Source organism: Ixodes scapularis, unplaced genomic scaffold, assembly GCF_016920785.2.
Source record: "Ixodes scapularis isolate PalLabHiFi unplaced genomic scaffold, ASM1692078v2 ptg000686l_1___fragment_2___debris__unscaffolded, whole genome shotgun sequence".
Lineage (NCBI taxonomy): Eukaryota > Metazoa > Arthropoda > Arachnida > Ixodida > Ixodidae > Ixodes > Ixodes scapularis.
Window position 1 is genome coordinate 16,468 of NW_024610021.1, and position 16,994 is coordinate 33,461.

The 16,994-nt window shown below is 46.3% G+C and overlaps 1 protein-coding gene across 2 annotated transcripts; it reads left to right on the forward strand.

The window, feature by feature from the left end:
- Positions 1–2,487: 2,487 nt before the first annotated feature.
- On the forward strand, positions 2,488–16,458 carry LOC115321238. Of its 2 annotated transcripts, none has more exons than XM_042287968.1 (3): positions 2,488–2,744; positions 15,183–15,276; positions 16,272–16,458. In XM_042287968.1, the coding sequence occupies exons 1-3, from the start codon at positions 2,513–2,515 to the stop codon at positions 16,288–16,290; spliced, it is 345 nt and encodes a 114-aa protein (XP_042143902.1). In that variant the 5' UTR covers positions 2,488–2,512; the 3' UTR covers positions 16,291–16,458. The 2 variants fall into 2 exon arrangements, with proteins under 2 accessions (XP_042143902.1, XP_042143901.1); XM_042287967.1 differs by having other exon boundaries at positions 2,492–2,713.
- Positions 16,459–16,994: the final 536 nt, after the last annotated feature.

The following is a 16,994-nucleotide window of genomic DNA, read 5'->3' on the forward strand; positions in this document are numbered from 1 at the left end:
GTGTTTCGTTCATGGCACAATGGCTCAGCAGTTCCACCACTGTTAACTTGAACTTAAGCAAGAGCTTCGTGGTACTATACAAGCCGTTGAGTTCAAGCAAGCAGCACTAACAACGCAACGTCACGGCGCTCGTCGGTTTTCAGAGTGCACTTTTTCATGTGCACCGGCTAAATCAATCAAGCACAGGGCATGCACCTTGACCTTGTGAGTTTTAGCCTGCGGTTACGTTTGTGTCTTCTGTCCTTCGACTCTGCAGTGACTTACGGTGGAACGCAGTATAGAATGTTATGAAATTAGCGGGCAGAAACAACTCTTTCAATCATACCTGTACTGATATGCATGAGGCAGTTCATTGATAAGTAGGGAATCATGAGGTATGCGTGGAATCAGGGTGATTGGTGGCCGAGTGGGCTGAGGCGTCTCAGCTCGGGGCGTGGAACGAAAACTTGCACTGTAGAACCTCCCGGGTTCTATCCCCACCCCCTGCCCTTTTGCCCTTTTCAATCTGGATGAGTTTCGCACCGGTACGCGTTCGGGTAATCACTGCTGAGTGGTGCAAGTTAGACTCCAAATTAGCGGTTGTACTGCACTGGCTAATTGCTCATTTACAGCCGAGAGACACTCACCCGTTAAGGCGCATTAGCAGCAAGGCTCTAAACATACAACAGAATTTGTATGTGGAGTCTTGATGTTCTATTTTTCTATTTTACTTGGTTCGTGATATTTTCTTTGGCTTTTTCTTTGTCTTCAAGAAAAGCTCAGTTGCAGCAACTCAGTACTTGTCCAATCAATTTCTGCCGACTTGTACGTTTTTCGCGCGCTGTTTCGACGGTTATTCTTAATGTTGTCTAGGGTTGCCAACCGAGTTTCTTTTTTTAATTTTCATTTATAAGTTGATTGGGTAGACTCACTGTCGGGTTCGCGTTAATTTTTTTTTTATATGATACCACATGTACGAGCTATTTTCTAAACTTTATGACGGTGTCAAAATCTACAACACAAAGGTAGTTGTGCACACTGGCCAACGAGCTTCACGAGGATTTGCTGACATGACTCGAGTTCATCTTTCAGAACCGGCTGTCTGGAAATCGCCTGCAAGCTCCAACACTACCCCCCTGGCTGACATTGCCTTTGTCTGCTATGAGGACCTGAGCAGTCCAGAGGAAGTGACGAGTCCTGGAGTGGTGGCCGTAGCCAAGGGTTCTCCATCCGGACAAGCATCACCGAAAGTCCCCAAGCATACACTCGTGGTATGACGTTTCCGTGTAGACACCTAAGGTCCGCAGCACAGGTTTTCAAACCGGGTTTTTGGTAACCTATATATCTTCCTTATTGTGACTACAAGGCTTGACAGGGCACCCAAAAGCTTTTGTACTGTTAATATGAAGTTTTTTTTTTAGTTCTGCCAGTGCTTAAACCTAGCTGAGTCATGCTTCTGTTCATCATAATTAACACTTCCGCCTTTCTTCCTAATGTATGTATGTATGTGTGTGTATGTATATGTGTGTATGTATATATGTATGCGTGTGTGTATGTGGTGTGTATGTATATATAGTATCATTAAGTTTGTCAGCCTGTGAATTGTTAAATTATTAGTTCAACACCACTCATTTTCCCAAGCTTCGAATAGAGATTCGATTACGATTTTCTTATCTCAGTGCTGTGAGAAAATGAATGGGACATATATGATGTTATGGTACTGTTTTATATACTGCAAAAACTGTCAGAATAAAATGCTACAACAATAATAATAGTAATAGTAATAACAGTAAGAGTATTTAATGCTTTATTTTTCGTTAGTGCCAACAAGCAGCTATGAAGCATTTTGTGTGGTGCACTGTCAGTTCGTGTTTAGAGCAACACTATTAAAAAATCCTTGCCATTTAAAATAAATGGTAAGGTGGAAAAGAAACAAGTGGGAAACTGAGACACCGCAGGACGTGCTGAACGTGCTTTTGTTTACAGCCGCGCCTGTCTTGAATAAGCATGTCTTCTGAAGAGACTAGCTCACATACGCGCCGATGACGTGAGCACAACCTATATGTGATCCGGTCCTAATACCAAGTCTCATGTTATTGTGAATATGTAAAAAAAAAACTTTATAGATCTTGCGTTATGCTACTTTGAAGAGATTAAATCAAGATGATTTGCCACATGTAATGTCAAGAAGGTATTCCAATTCCCATGCAGTATTTTGACGAAAAAGGGTGTTGTTATTTATATTTTATATTGCTGCCTGCTTACATCTAGAACATGATGTTGAGTGTTATCATAACTGACGTTCTAATTCTCCCGTCGCTTTCATTGTATTAACTTTTGGTTTCCTTCCTCGAAATGCAAGTTTCATCTGGTATGCGCGTCAAAACGTAGATGTACAATGCATTCCAATCTGAGACTGAAAGTGCTGACTACCGTTGAGGTTCTTGCTCCAATTTATTCTTGAACACTTCCTTTTAGACTCCAACCAAGAACCCCCGATATAAATTCTTCACGTCGAAGAACGCACGTGCCGATGAAACCCCAGGGGCGTCGAAACAAACAACGGTTTTACCGGGACAGCCCTTCACTGACAAAGCTGAGCCTGCCCCCGAAGCTTCGCGGAGTGGACGAGTCTCAACTTCCCGGACGAGCGAGCGCAGTAAAACGCCCTTCTGGCTGCAGAGTCGTGCAGCCACCTCCGACCAGGAGAAATCAGCAGAAAAGCCTGATGAAGGTGTGGTGCACACTGCTCTTAGTTTCCTCAGGTAATCACTCTTGGAAACCTGGAGTGACTGATTTCCAGCAAAGCACTTAAAAAACGAACCTGTTTAAAGATTAAAAAAAAAAAAATCACGAGTTATTTTATTTAGGGAAGGTGGATGACCAGCGAAGCTGTTTAGCACACGACACAGGTGACAGACCCGCCCCGAGGGGCCGGAGGAAAGTAGACAGGCGCGACGGGACCGCCACCCCGGGAAAGCGGAAGGAAAGGAAACTAGACACGCAAGCGCTTGGAACGACGACAAAGAGAGGGCGGTGCGGGCGTAGACAAGAGCGACGCGGGTCGCGCAGCGGTAAATCTTTGAGAAACAATTATTATCTACCCGAGTTTATACTGATCTTGAAAATGGTGCCTATTGATAACTTGTGTACTGGAAATGCATATCCAAGTGATGAGACGTGTAAGCTTTTCCATAGAATGAAGCGATTTTGCGTCGAATTTGGGACTTGAGTTTTTGTTGACGCACACGAAAAATCCACGGAACCCTACCCAGGCAGCACCGAGTTCTGGGCCAAAACTTGGCTTGCGTCTGGCAGTTTAGGGCATTAAAAAGCCCGAAGAAGCCAAAGTAGTGCCAAACCTGACCTCCCTTGGCAACAGTCTGGGTATCTTGGCCCTAATTCGCCAAACAAGTGCCAAACTTAGGCTTCGCTCCCGGGTAGTTCGGTTATTATCTGGCATCTTCGGGCCTAAATCGCCTAACAAATGCCAAATTTAGGGTTACTGCCCGTTAGTTCGGCAGACCTTTGGCATTTTTGGGCCGAAATCGCCAAACTAATGCCAAAGTTAGGCTTCACTTTTTGATAGTTCGGCTATCACCTGGCACATTCGGGCCAAAATCGCCAGAGATGTGCCAGAGTTAGGCTTACTACCTTGTAGTTCGGCAGAGCTTTGGCATTTTTGGGCCAAAATCGCCAAACTAATGCCAAAGTTAGGCTTCACTTTTTGACAGTTCGGCTGTCACCAGGCACATTCGGGCCGAAATCGGCACAGGTGTGCCAGAGTTAGGCTTACTACCTTGTAGTTCGGCAGAGCTTTGGCATTTTCGGGCCAAAATCGCCAAACTAATGCCAAAGTTAGGCTTCACTTTTTGACAGTTCGGCTGTCACCTAGCACATTCGGGCCAAAATCGCCACAAATGTGCCAGAGTTAGGCTTACTACCTTGTAGTTCGGTTGAGATCTGGCATCTTTGGGCCCAAGTCGCCAAGCGAGTGCCCAAGTTAGGCTTCGCTTCCCGATAGTTTGGCTGTGATCTGGCAGCGACGGGCCAAAGGTGCCAAACAAGTGCCAGAACTAGGCTTACTACCTTGGAGTTCGGCTGATGAGGTATTTGATGTACGCGGGTGGTCTTCATCTTAATTAAATAGAAATCAAGTTTTATTCGGCTGGCAACTTTATCTTATTTTGGTTGTCTCTTGATTTCTGCAGTCCAAAGGTTGGCTGAATGTTTTGACGCGGCTGGAGCAGGCTTTGCAAACGCAAATTGTGCCAGATGTTTTACTCGCGCGTAGGTACACAAGCCAATATCGGGACGCGCCGTGAGACTGGTTCGACATTATGGCGCGTTCACACCGGCGATGCGATCTAGTCGCGCCATAACTTTCATCGCAAAAGCGACCATCGCGGGCAAAAAGTGACGGGTTTTGAGCAGTCGCTTGCTGACCCGACGTTTTGCGATGCACTCTAGTCGCGGAGAGGCCGAGCCAACCAACGGCGTTCGGAGCGAGAGTTTTTGAGACGCGACTCGCCAACGAAGGCATTGGACTCGCTCATCGCGCACGCCAAATTGACCAACTAATTACTTTTTTTTTTCTTTTTTTTTTTTTTTTTGCGATGCGATTTAGCTGGATCGCGCGACTGCTATCCCCGGTGTGAATCCGCCTTTACAGAAAGTGCTGCCATTGAGCTAACACTGCGCAAGACGGATGTGCGCACGTCTCAACAAGATATATCATTATTAAGGGGTGTCCAAACTGGACACTACAAAACGCACGACTCCTACAAATCGTGAAAATTGAAGCGGACGCGCCCGCTTCAAGCCCGCTTCAATTTTCACGATTTGTCGGAGTCGTGTCCTGTTTGGACATTCCTTTATGCGGCGCATTGCAAAAGCGAGCGTGGCCATGTGCGTGTCTTGCATTGTGAGTGAGCACTGTCAAATCCTAGCGATAACAAAGTGCGGAAACGACCGTGGCTCTATGGCGCGGTTCCCGCATCACACTTGGGGGATGAAAATGAAATCCCGGAAATCGTCCTATTTTAGCGTGTTGATACTTTTTAAACATTAAAAAGTGGAGACACAAAAGGGACGATAAAGACAGGACAATCTCTGAACTTTAAAGCCGCTGTACAAACGGGACGTTCTGCAGAGAAGAACCTTCTCTCCCGAAGCTGGGGGACGGGGAGGGAAAGGTCAAGCGTTGGATGGATGGAGGTTTAGAGAATGGGATTAGCCTCGGGGCGAGGCCATCCTCTCGAGAGGGAGTGGGGACGGAACAAAGCTGGCCGTGGTGGTTCCGGCTACCAGGTGGAAGAAAGTTAAGCTTGTCAAACGGCGACCTCGGATCCGAGGACGGGCACGCCAGAGAATTTGAAAATAGCTGCTTGATTAGCCGGACGACCCAGTGCGGTCTACTGGTTCTAGAAGGTGACTCGGATGAAGAAAACTCGTTTTGGTCGGAAACTCTAAAAGCATTCTGGACGTGAACCCTTGCCACAAATAAAAATAACACATGCATGAAAAACTGCGAAGGCACCTAAGCTTTCGCCTATGATGTGGGAATGCGTGAGCATTACTGGCAAAGTTATGTTGGCGCAACTTGCAATAAAGAAAGAAAAAAAAAAGTTATGTTGGCTGCAATAAAGAAATAAAAAAAAAAAGTTATGTTGGCGCAACGGATAGCGCGCTAGTTTCACGATCAAGAGGGCCTAGCTTCGAAACCGGGCAGGGGATGGTTTTTTTTCTCGTGTTATTTTTTTTTTCGTTTTTTTTTTTTTTTGTTTGGTCACGTGGCAAGAAAAATCAGATGAACAGAATTTTTTTTGGCCAAGTCACCAGAGATTTTTTTTCTAATTTCTCTTTTTCTTCAGTCTTTCTTTCTTTCTTTCTTTCTTTCTTTCTTTCTTTCTTTCTTTCTTTCTTTCTTTCTTTCTTTCTTTCTTTCTTTATTTATTTTTTTTTCCTTTTTTTCGGTTTACGCTTCCTATCGCAAAATTCTTTGCACCTATTTCGCGTTACATTGGCGTTAGCCAAATCATTTTATTTATGGCAGGGAATTCTGCCGTACGTATCTTATGTTACTATTACCAACCCTGGATTTCGTCCGGCAACCAGTTTGGGAATGACGACGCCAAATTTCTGTTATAATTTCTTTGAGGTCTAAGGCCTCGTTATCCGTCGGCCTCGAAGATTGGCTCTTCAAGTATCTTTTGGGAAAGAGTTGACGACAGGCATCTTTAAGGAGCACGTGTGTCGACCAGAGTAAACATTGCTGAAGCGCCTCTAGTGTGATTTTGGCCGTAAATAACTGGAGGCCCCGGGCAAACCAACCCAATGGAGAAAAGTATCTACCTTTCTGGTTTCATAGAGAGCTATGAAAGTCAGAAGGGACGAATCCCAGCCGAGTCAAACTACCGGCTTGCAAACGCAATCGTGTTGATAATAGCGCAAAGGAGTTTGTATGACTCTCTCTCTCGGTGCGCACCATGTAAAGGCACGGAGGTAATATATGCTTTTGCCCAGTCACCTCGCGAACGGTTGGGTATTGGCTGCAGAGATCCATTTCGCGTTGTTTTATTACGGGATTATATCTTGTTTTCTTTGTTCCTGGTTTCACAGACAGAACGAAATCGCTTTTCTCGTGTGGTGTCACGGCGGGAAGACAGAAATCAATCAGAGTACCGAAATTCGACGCTTGTGCTCGTTTTATAGCGCTTCTAAAAACCGTGCGATCACGGCTGTGTATCGTCAACATTGCATAAACTGCCGTTACTTGTACTCGTATTGCATCGTGAGGGAACGACTATGACTGGGTAAACAGAAATAGCGAGAATGGGTGCGTGTGATTTGTTGAAGTTCGAATCAACAAATCGAGCTTCAACGAATGCGATAGTATTGCATTCACTCAACCAGCTATATGAGTTTTCAGATCCTTCCAAGTATGCGATTCGTGTTCTGCCAGTGGTACCTCAGTAAGATTAAAAAACAAAATCCACGTTAAAAAAAAAAAAAAAAATTACGGTGACTCGAGTTGCTCCCGCGCCGAATCATGTTTCACGAAGCGTAATTTTGGGTTCGATGCACGACGAGGGGTCTTCAATTATAAAAATATTTTGATTACGATTATTTGCGGCGCTAAAAATTTGAAAGCCAAGCAGTGAAGACGATGGTGTTCTTATAAATATTATATACATTTTATTTTACACTGTTTGAATACGCTGCCGTCGTTATGTCCTTGAATTATTGGCTAGCTTGTGGCGGACAGGGAAGTCTTGCTGGACCATTATGATAGCACCTACACTAAACCTGCCGCGCTTCGAAAAATGTTAGTCCAATGCATACCAGCTTGTTCAAGGCGGACGAAGCATTACGCATCCGGCAAAGCGCATTAAATCGCTGCCCGCGACGTTTTTTTTTTTTTTTTTTTTTTTTTTTTGTGCAGCGAGATAATTTTTAGTCAAGCAGCACGCCCCCTCTACGGCGGGTTATGCCGGATTAACGGAGGCGTCTCCTAATCCATTCTCCGCGTTGGCCCCTCGGGGGAGGGCGGTGAAGTGAGGAAAGGAGGGCAGGAGAGGAGGAAACGCAAAAAAAAGTGGAAAGAGCGAACTTTATTTTCGGCTTCAACCTCAAAACCCGCCCGCTCCGTGGGAGTACCGGAAAGAGAAATCTTGGCGGAAGGAGAGGAACCGAAGGAAGTGTACGCGATCCCCCTGTCCTGCGGGACCAGGTACATCGGGCAAACGGGGCGATGCCTCAACGACCGACTCCGAGAACATCAAATGGACGCCGAAAGAGCTGCTTCGGACTCAAAGCACCCGATAGTCATTCACGGGAGAAAATGTCCCGGTTGCGCTCCTAATTTATGTAATAACAAAAACGGCTTGACATAACAAAAATAACAATTTAATTAAACGTTGCGCCTCCAATGCGGGAGGCATCTTCAGTAGAGCACAGAGCGAGTGAGAGTCGCACAAAAAAGTTTGGCTATTTAGGCATAAAGTTTGTGTACACGTCCGGCAGGGGGCCACGGTTCTTGTTTACCAGCGATGAATCACTTCCGCATTTGTCATTCTGGATGAACCAAGATTCCAGCAGCTTCCTCGGTCCCCACCTTATATCTCTCGCCAAGGTCGATGCCTTGACAAAGTCAAATTGGTGTCCTCACGTCCATGCGTGGTCGACGAGTTCGGACTTGAAGCGGGTGGCGTTCGTGGAATTGGCGACATCCCGTGCGTGTTCTTTTAGTCTTGTTATTCTTTTTCGTCCCGTCTCTCCAATGTAGGAAGCGTCACATTCCTTGCAGTGCACCTGGTAGATCACGCCCCTTTCTGCCTCTGGCGGGGTCAGGTCTTTTGGCATGGAGATAACATTGACAATTGTTCTTTCGTACCCCCAACGGCCTAAGGGCGCGTCCCAATGCCTCCGGGATGCACACGACGTCACGTGTTCGTTCGGCTCGATCCGGGCGCCGATGGGACATTTGTTTCTTAACGCGATTGACAAACCAGTCGGGGTAGTTACGTTTTTTCAAAGCCTCCCGCACATGGCTAAGTTCTTGAATGCTAAGTGTTGACTTAGATGGGACAGTTTCTGAACGATGAAGTAACGATCTTACAACTGAGCTTTTGTGTTGAGTAGGGTGATGAGAGTGGTAGTCAAGAAAGTTTTGTCTGTCACATGGTTTACGATATACGGATGTCTCCATCTTAAAAAAAGGTTCACTAGTTCTATGGACACGTACATCTAAACACGGCAAGGTACTATCGGTTTCATGTTCGCAGGTGAACTGAATTGAGGGGTGGACACTATTCAAATTGCGGTGAAAATCAGTTACGTTCTCTCTGTTAACCATTACAAAAGTGTCATCGACATAACGACGGTAGAACTTCACGGGGAAATCAATGCCAGACATTACCTTTCCTCAACATATTCCATGACGAGATTCGAGACGGTGACGGAAACTGAACTCCCCATAGGGCATCCGCTGACCTGATGATATATGTCCCCATTAAAACTAAGATTACACTGGTTGAGACAAAAACGCAAAAGGAGTATAACGTCTTCAACAAGGAGGGTTGTGCGAGTGGACAACGACTGGTCTGCCAACAACCGGTCACGGGCGATATCAACCGCCAGGGCGTTGGGGACATTCGTAAATAATGAAATCACATCAAAGGATACCATAGCCTCGTGCGGTAGCAGGGTCTGAGCGCGTATAAGTTCAACAAAGTCATGGGAATTCCGGAGGCTAAACTCATTTTTTCTTGTAAGAGGGCTCAGAATCATAACCAGATATTTGGAAAGGCTGTAAGTGGATTAACTAATAAACGATACAATCGGGCGTAGGGGGCAACCCGGTTTGTGAATTTTGGGGAGTTCATACATCTTGGGTGTCGCGGCGTCAAAGGAGAAGAGACGACGGTATAGGTCGTCACTGATGCGTCCTTTCTTTTTCAGCTCTCGAAGGTGGTCAACTAACTCTCTTTCGGACTTAGCAGCGGGATCTCTTGATAGCCTCACGAAATAGTGACTGTCGTTTATAACTTCATACATCTTCTTCATGTAGTCATCCCTATCAAGCACAACGGTTCTTTTTCCTTTGTCGGCCTTTAAAATCATGATGGAGCTGTCTGACTTCAACTCATTAAGACCAATGCGTTCTTGTTGACCAACAAACAAATGTCCCATCGGCGCCTGGATCGAGCCGAACGAACACGTTACGTTAAGGGTTTCGGAGGCATTGGGACGCGGCCTTGGGCCGTTGGGGGTACGAACTGTATACAAACCCTATAGAACAATCGCCAATGTTATCTCCAAGCCAAAAGATCCGACCCTGCCAGAGGCAGAAAGGGTCGTGATTTACCAGGTACAGTGCAAGGAATGTGACGCTTCCTACATTGGAGCGACGAGACGAAAAAGAAAAACAAGACTAAAAGAACACGCACAGGACCGCCACCCGCTTCATGTCCGAACTCGTCGACCACGCATGGATGTCAGGACACCAATTTGACATTGACAAGGCATCCACCTTGGAGGGGGATAAAAGGTGGGAACCGAGGAAGCTGCTGGAATCTTGGTTCATCCAGAACGACAAACGCGGAAGTGATTCATCGCTGGTAAACAAGAACCGTGGCCCCCTGCCGGACGTGTACACAAACTTTATGCCTAAATAACCGAACTTTTTTGTGCGACTCTCACTCGCTCTGCGCTCTACTGAAGATGCCTCCCGCATGGGAGGCGAAACGTTTAATTAAATTGTTATTTTTGTGATGTCAAGCCGTTTTTTTTATTACATTTATCACGTCTTCGCCCGGCTTGTGGAGTATTTTTGCGCTCCTAATTTCACCGGCACGACAGCCATGGGAGGCCACTGCGAGCAAATGGGGAGAGAAATAATTGAGGCCTATCGGATGGCGACAAGCCCGGAAAACATAACCACCCCGTCCATTTCGCTCTCAAGAAAGGAGATTATCTTTCTTAGGCCCTTAAAGGGCCCATGAAACGATTTTTGGGTTGGGATAAATCATTTTAGATTGGGATTTTACTAATAGCACATCGTTAGTGGACCAAAAGAAAAAGGTAGAAAGTCAAAAGCCTGACTTTCAGTGCGAAAATTTGAAAACAGAGCGGACTATTTCGTACCTCCTCCCCTTCGCAACCTCTCTGCCTTTTCACTGTGATACAACCGCGGTCCCAAAAGCGCGTTATCGGGTCCAAACTGACGTCACACGCAACCGGACCTCACTTATTCCCTTCAGCCCTAAGCTGACATTGTGGTGGAAGCTACACGCTTGCCGGACCAATCAGCCATCCCTTTCATCACCTGACTTCATTCTCTGCAGCCACATTTGCCACGCTCACGTGGCAAGTGTGGCTTGCCCAACGAGCACGTAGCTTCAACAGCACTGTCAGCTTCGGAATGAACGGGGTGGGGAAAGCGACTTTTGTCTGAATTTTGAGCGACGGGCTAATCTTCTAGGGGGAGAATGGATGTGTCCGGGATTACACAAACGGGAGTGCGAGCAAGAGGGGACTCCCCCTTTTCGTCTTCTTCAACTGTTTGGTGGAATGCGCGATTTATGAGTTCAGGAGGAAAGCGAAACAGGAAAAAGTTGGAAAAGCGTTTCATGACCCCTTTAATGGAAGCCGAACGCTGACAGACTAGGCAAGGCGACAAGGTCACCGGCAGAAGGGGCCTTTCCTTTTATACGTTGTTGATGCCCCTTCGACCTCGCCTTTTGCAAATCCTCCCCACCTGCTTTTGCGTCTTCGTGTGGCTGTCAGCGAGCGCGACAGCCGCTTTAAGCAAATCAAAAGGATGAAGCGAAACGCGTTACTCAGCGTGACCTCTCTACATAGGACGCGTAGGACAAAAAAGTTTGGACGAAAATTTGTCACGTGACGTTTTCTGTCACGCTGATAGGATCTCTGGGGCTGTCGTTTTCGCCGTTTGCCTAGTTATAGGCTCCTTGCACATGACGTCATTTCCGTTACCCTCCAGAGAAGAGGGGGAGAAGGAGCTCCCCTCTTATCAGGACCCTCCCAAACCCTCCTTTGTGCCTTCAGGATTTGCACAGGCGTCGCTATTCTCCTCCCAGAAGATTATAGAAGATTAACCCGTCACTCAAAATTCTTACAAAAGCAGCTTCCCTCTCCTCCTTTTACTTGGTGTGCAAATGTGTGCGATGTGACGGTTTTCGAACTGGGCTCTTCAGTGTTCTGTTGCTTTCGTGCGTTGCAGACGTGGCCGTGTTTTTTCGTCGTAAACGGTCGGAATACGTCCATGCCAATTTTTCGGTAACAGTCATTTTTTGCACCGGAGTTCGTGGAATACTTGTGATGTGTTTGTTGGACACGCTTCGACAAAAACTGCTCTTCGCCGACGACGAGACGTCAGTTGAATGTGCGCAACCTTCTTCCTCGAATGTGTTTGTGGGGTGCCTGAGTTGGATTATGCATCTATCAAGGATTACATGATATCGCTCTTTTATTAGTAAGTGCACTGCAAGCATGATTCTGATAGTCGCCCTGCTTTCCTTTCATTCTCCGCGGTTTTACGTGTGATGAGTTTTGCTTGGCATGAGGACAGTGTTAATTGTATTTTATAATTTGCTTTTCGTTTTACAGAGAAGTGTGACCTTTGAAAATATGTTGAGAATACACTGTGTGTAATGATAGTTGTTTAATAAACTTCTGGGAGCGATCGAAAAAATTTGTTTGTCCGTATAAGTGATTGGATATGCAACAAATGACATGTAACGTACACATACTTGCACGACGTTCGGCCAATACGAAGCAGACGCATCGTAGAGTTTTCGCACAATATTACGCGAACGCTAGGCCGGGGCGAAACAGCTGTACGGCAATACCTGCCGGGTATCAAACGGTGGTGCAAAACTGGACAGTTGAGCGATATTGTAACCGAATTTCGGCCGGCACTGGCACGATACTGCAAAGTATTGCCGTGCGGCTTGGGAACGGAGGTGATGACATCTTACTATCGTGCTTCCAACGCTTATTTATTTCATTTCTCTCCTGGGACGCGTAAAAGAGCACTTCTGTGACACACCAGAGATATTCGAAACTTGGGCTGGCCTCTCGGCTTTCTTTGCCACTTTTGGCACTTATTTGGCACTTCAGTGGGTAGCCAGAAAAGAGCCAAACTTCGGCATGCCCCGAATCGACAAATTAACATTTACTGCGGCAGTTATGGCTCAAGTCTGGCACTTACTTTGGCACAACTGTGGCGGACCAGAGAAAAGCCAAACTCGGCGAGGCTGAAATACTGAAATTAGGCGTTGCTTTGGTAGTTATGGCTCAAGTATGGCACACTTCGGCACTCCTGTGGCGTATCAGAGAAACGCCAAATTTTGGCGTGTCCGAAATACCCAAATTAGGCGTTGCTCTGGCAGTTATGGCTGAATTATTGCATCAACTTTGGCGCTCCTCTGGCGCACCAGAGAAACGCCAAACCTTAGCACGTCCCAAATACCGAAATGAGGCGTTGCTCTGGCAGCTATGGCTGAAGTATGGCACCAACTTTGGCGCTCCTCTGGCGGACCAGAGAAACGCCAAACCTTGGCACGTCCCAAATACCGAAATTAGGCGTTGCTCTGGCAGTTATGGCTGAAGTATGGCACCAACTTTGGCGCTCCTCTGGCGGGCCAGAGAAGCGCCAAACCTTGGCATGCCCCGAATTCCCAGTTTTGGTTTTATTATGGCAGTTATGGCTCAAATCTGGCACCAACTTTAGCGCTCCTCTGGCGGACCAGAGCAACGCCTAACTTTGGCATGTCCAAAATACCCAAATTGGGCATTGCTGTGGCAGTTATAGCTCTAGTATTTCACTACTTCGGCAATCCTGTGGCGGACTCGAGAAAAGCCAAACTTTGGCACGTCCCAAATACCGAAATTAGGCGTTGCTCTGGCAGCTATGGCTGAAGTATGGCACCAACTTTGGCGCTCCTCTGGCGGACCAGAGAAACGCCAAACCTTGGCACGTCCCAAATACCGAAATTAGGCGTTGCTCTGGCAGTTCTGGCTGAAGTATGGCACCAACTTTGGCGCTCCTCTGGCAGACCAGAGAAATGCCAAACCTTGGCATGCCCCGAATTCCCAGATTAGGATTTACTATGGCAGTTATGGCTCAAGTATGGCACCAACTTTGGCACTCCTCTGGCGTACCGCAGAAGAGCCAAACTTTGGCATGCCATAGGATCGCCCAACTTAGGCTATAGTTAGGCACCGTACTTTGGCACTGATGAATGCCATGGTGCAAAAACCGAACTGCGCCAAAGTTGGGCCCTTATGTTTGCCAGACCTTTGCCCAAGTTGGGCATTCCTCTGGCGTGCTACCTGGGTAGCCATAAACAGCTTCGCTGTAAAAAAAGAAAAACAGCAGCCTGCGCTGCGACAGTGCAGCATGACGTTTCGCCATGCACACATCGCAAGATGTCATTCACATAGCTACTTCCGCAAATAGCAGCGATTGACTTTCCCAAGTGCTTTCCGGAAAAGTATACACGCTGCAGATTTCTCAGAGTGTGGTACGGTTTCTAATCGGTGGTCAGGATTATCTCTAAATAATTGGTATACTATTTTGAGTTTCTGGAGCCCCTTGGGAGGAGGTTGCCAATCTGGCAGATAGCATTTTTGAAGCTTCTTCGTGTTTGAGATTGCATTAACTTGAGGACACTAATACAAGATGCATTGCATTAGAGATGATTTTATCCTCCGGTCAAGAAACCCGGTCCGTACCGTAGGGTGTTTATGTTGTACTATGTCACAAATAGAGCGGACGCAAGCGTTAAGTATCAACTGCGTCTGCTAGTACACGAACAACTCTTTCCGGCTCGAAATCTCGTCGGGTACCATATTGATAAACTTTAGCCGTATGTTTTTCTGCGCGCGGAAAGGCAGTGTTTTTCAAATCGCTCGAGGTTATTTTTTTTTTTTTTGCGTTATGAGCGATTGCGTTTGCCGGAGTAGTCAATGATAAAAGGAGCATCATCTGGTACTCGATTTTTATACGTACCAGTCTTTATTCAAGTTTAAGACAAGATGGGGAATGAGAAGTCGACCCGTCGGCGGCCTAAAAGGCCGCGGTAGATGTCGCCCGGGCGGCTCGGAAAGCAAACAAATCTGCGTAAACTAAAATCCAGAGCCGCTCGACACGTTTCAGCGTCTCACCAACACCAAGAACGACGCCAATAACTAAGCGTCTGCGTGTAAACTAATGGCGAAAGTGGCGGACACCGAAAAGAAAAAAAAAGGCGTTTCGTGGAACCGTCTTATTGCCACAGCTAATAAGCACGTCACGTTTGTCCACGAAACGCGCATGGTAAAACCAACACTCAATGGGTTTTTCAAAGAAAAGGTTTTTCGACGAAACAACCACTCTTATCGGGCTCACGCAGGTTCACACATCTGTCGGCATAACCGCTTGGTACCGCTTACAGCGAGAGGATGCGCTTCCTAAGCACGCTGGCGCATTAAATCTGGTAGCAATCGGATTTAAAAATGGTCAAATGTACGCAAATTAAAAGTGTTCCAGTGTTACCTAATAGATGGCACCAGTGTCTCCTCTCGTCATAAGCGGTCACAAGTGCTTACAGCTCAGCAGATCACACTCAAATGAGTGCGCCTAAATGAGCCCTTAGAAACCGTTGTGTGCGAGACGTTGCCATCCTGTCTTGCAGCAACGGCCGACGAGCCCCCACCACCACCTACGAGAAGAAGTGAGCGACCTCGCAAACTCTCGGTACCCTCTTACAAAGAGCCCAATGTTAACAGGTGAGCCCGTTCATTTAATCTCTGTTCTGGTGGAAATGAGGGATCGCCGCAATATATGATTGCCGCAATATATAATTGCCAAAAACCAGCTGGAGTTAAAAAACAAATAATGCGTTCCAAATGCTAAATATTGTACCGACCCGTGCAAGCATCTATGCATGTTTCCGTACATTTCGAGTTAATTTGAGAAACAAAATCACGTCGAAATTATTTAGGTTCCATACCTGGAACGTTTTCGTCTTTGATCTGTTTCATTGTTGAGGTCTCCCGCAGACCAGTTTTGGGCTGTCGAAAGGGTCTCGGGCTAGGAAACTGTATTGTTAACATGCTAAGGTTTGTGAAATACAGTGATCTCTTTTTGCGCTATTCGGATCGCTACTATTTTATGATAAAACATAGTGCGGTCAGTGTTTGCTAACACTTAGCTTCTTTAGGGCCCTGGAAAAGCTACGTTTCTTAGCGACACGTCAGCTCGCACTTCAAAGGGTTCCCTTTTAAATTCTTTGTATACCAGCTTCGTTTTTTTTTTATTGTCCGTACTGCAAAAATAGAAAAATTTGCGTTAGCATATTAACTACCGATTGCTTTAATGTGACTCACCACCGCAAAACACGTTTCAAAATTATAAAACGATTATAAAACGTAACCTTTTTAATTATTTTTTACTGAAAAGAAAGGAATCCTTTTACCGTTATATGAACCAACGTTGAAGCCCGCTGAATAATTCAATGCACCATATTCACTTGAATAGGCATGTAAATAGAGAACCGCACCAACCACAGAACACCTTGTTTCTAGGCTTTTAAGCATGCCCGATGCCGCGAACACGGCCCTCTCCTCGAGGAAGTTGTTCAGGTGGTGTTTTTTTTGTTTGTTTTTTGGGCATGCATAGTTATGTTAATAGGCACTGTTTACATCTCAGCAAGTGGAGAAAGCCATTGCAACGCATATTGTCACACAAATAAGTAAAAGCGAATACTTCTTCGACTTTTCAGGAAAATGCGACGCCAGTGATTGGCAGGACAGCACCTTCCAGAGTCCAGACGATCAGCTTGTGTGACAACACACAATCTGTTGATCAATTTTAGTTTAAAATATTTTATAGTTACTCCAACAGAGCGACTCCATTATAGTCTGTTGCAGGTTAAAAAAAGCAGCACCTGCTCCTCCCCCGAAGCTCTCCACTCTTTCCACTTCAGCAGCGCACACGCTGGAGAGGAGTCCATTCTCGCCTCCTCTCTGCAGCGTTCGCTTTGTTAAAATGAGGTGGAGGGCATTGCGGGTGGAGCTTGTTCGGCTTTCTTAACCTGCGACAGGCTGTAGTGCAGTAGCTCTATTGGAGTTAGTTTTAACTGTATTAACTGACTGCATTCAATAAAATCGTATAGGGAAAACCTCCACAGGGGCTCTAACCTCTAACAGAGTGCTTCGTAAAAGAGTGCACATACTCTTGCCTCATGCGCAAGGCAGCCTGGGAATTTCGAGGGCTCTGCCAATAGACCGCTTGTAAAAACCAAGCGATCCTAGCGGCATAGTGCCGTGCAAAGCACCTTGGGAACCCAAGGGTCCCGGTTTAGGTTTGGATTTGCCAACCTTCATTCACGACATCCCGTCACAACCAACTACAGTGCATGCATTTTCGAACGCGACTTGCTTCAAATTTATAATACTGTAGCTGTTGCCTATCAATACGAATAGAATGCTGGGACATGTTGCTC

Coding starts and splice junctions, on each gene's coding strand:
- LOC115321238 (XM_042287967.1), top strand. CDS start 2,513: ATGAAACCCCAGGGGCGTCGAAACAAACAACGGTTTTACCGGGACAGC. Junction 2,714..15,182: donor AGCAGAAAAGCCTGATGAAG/GTGTGGTGCACA, acceptor CCTGTCTTGCAG/CAACGGCCGACGAGCCCCCA. Junction 15,277..16,271: donor AAAGAGCCCAATGTTAACAG/GTGAGCCCGTTC, acceptor TCGACTTTTCAG/GAAAATGCGACGCCAGTGAT.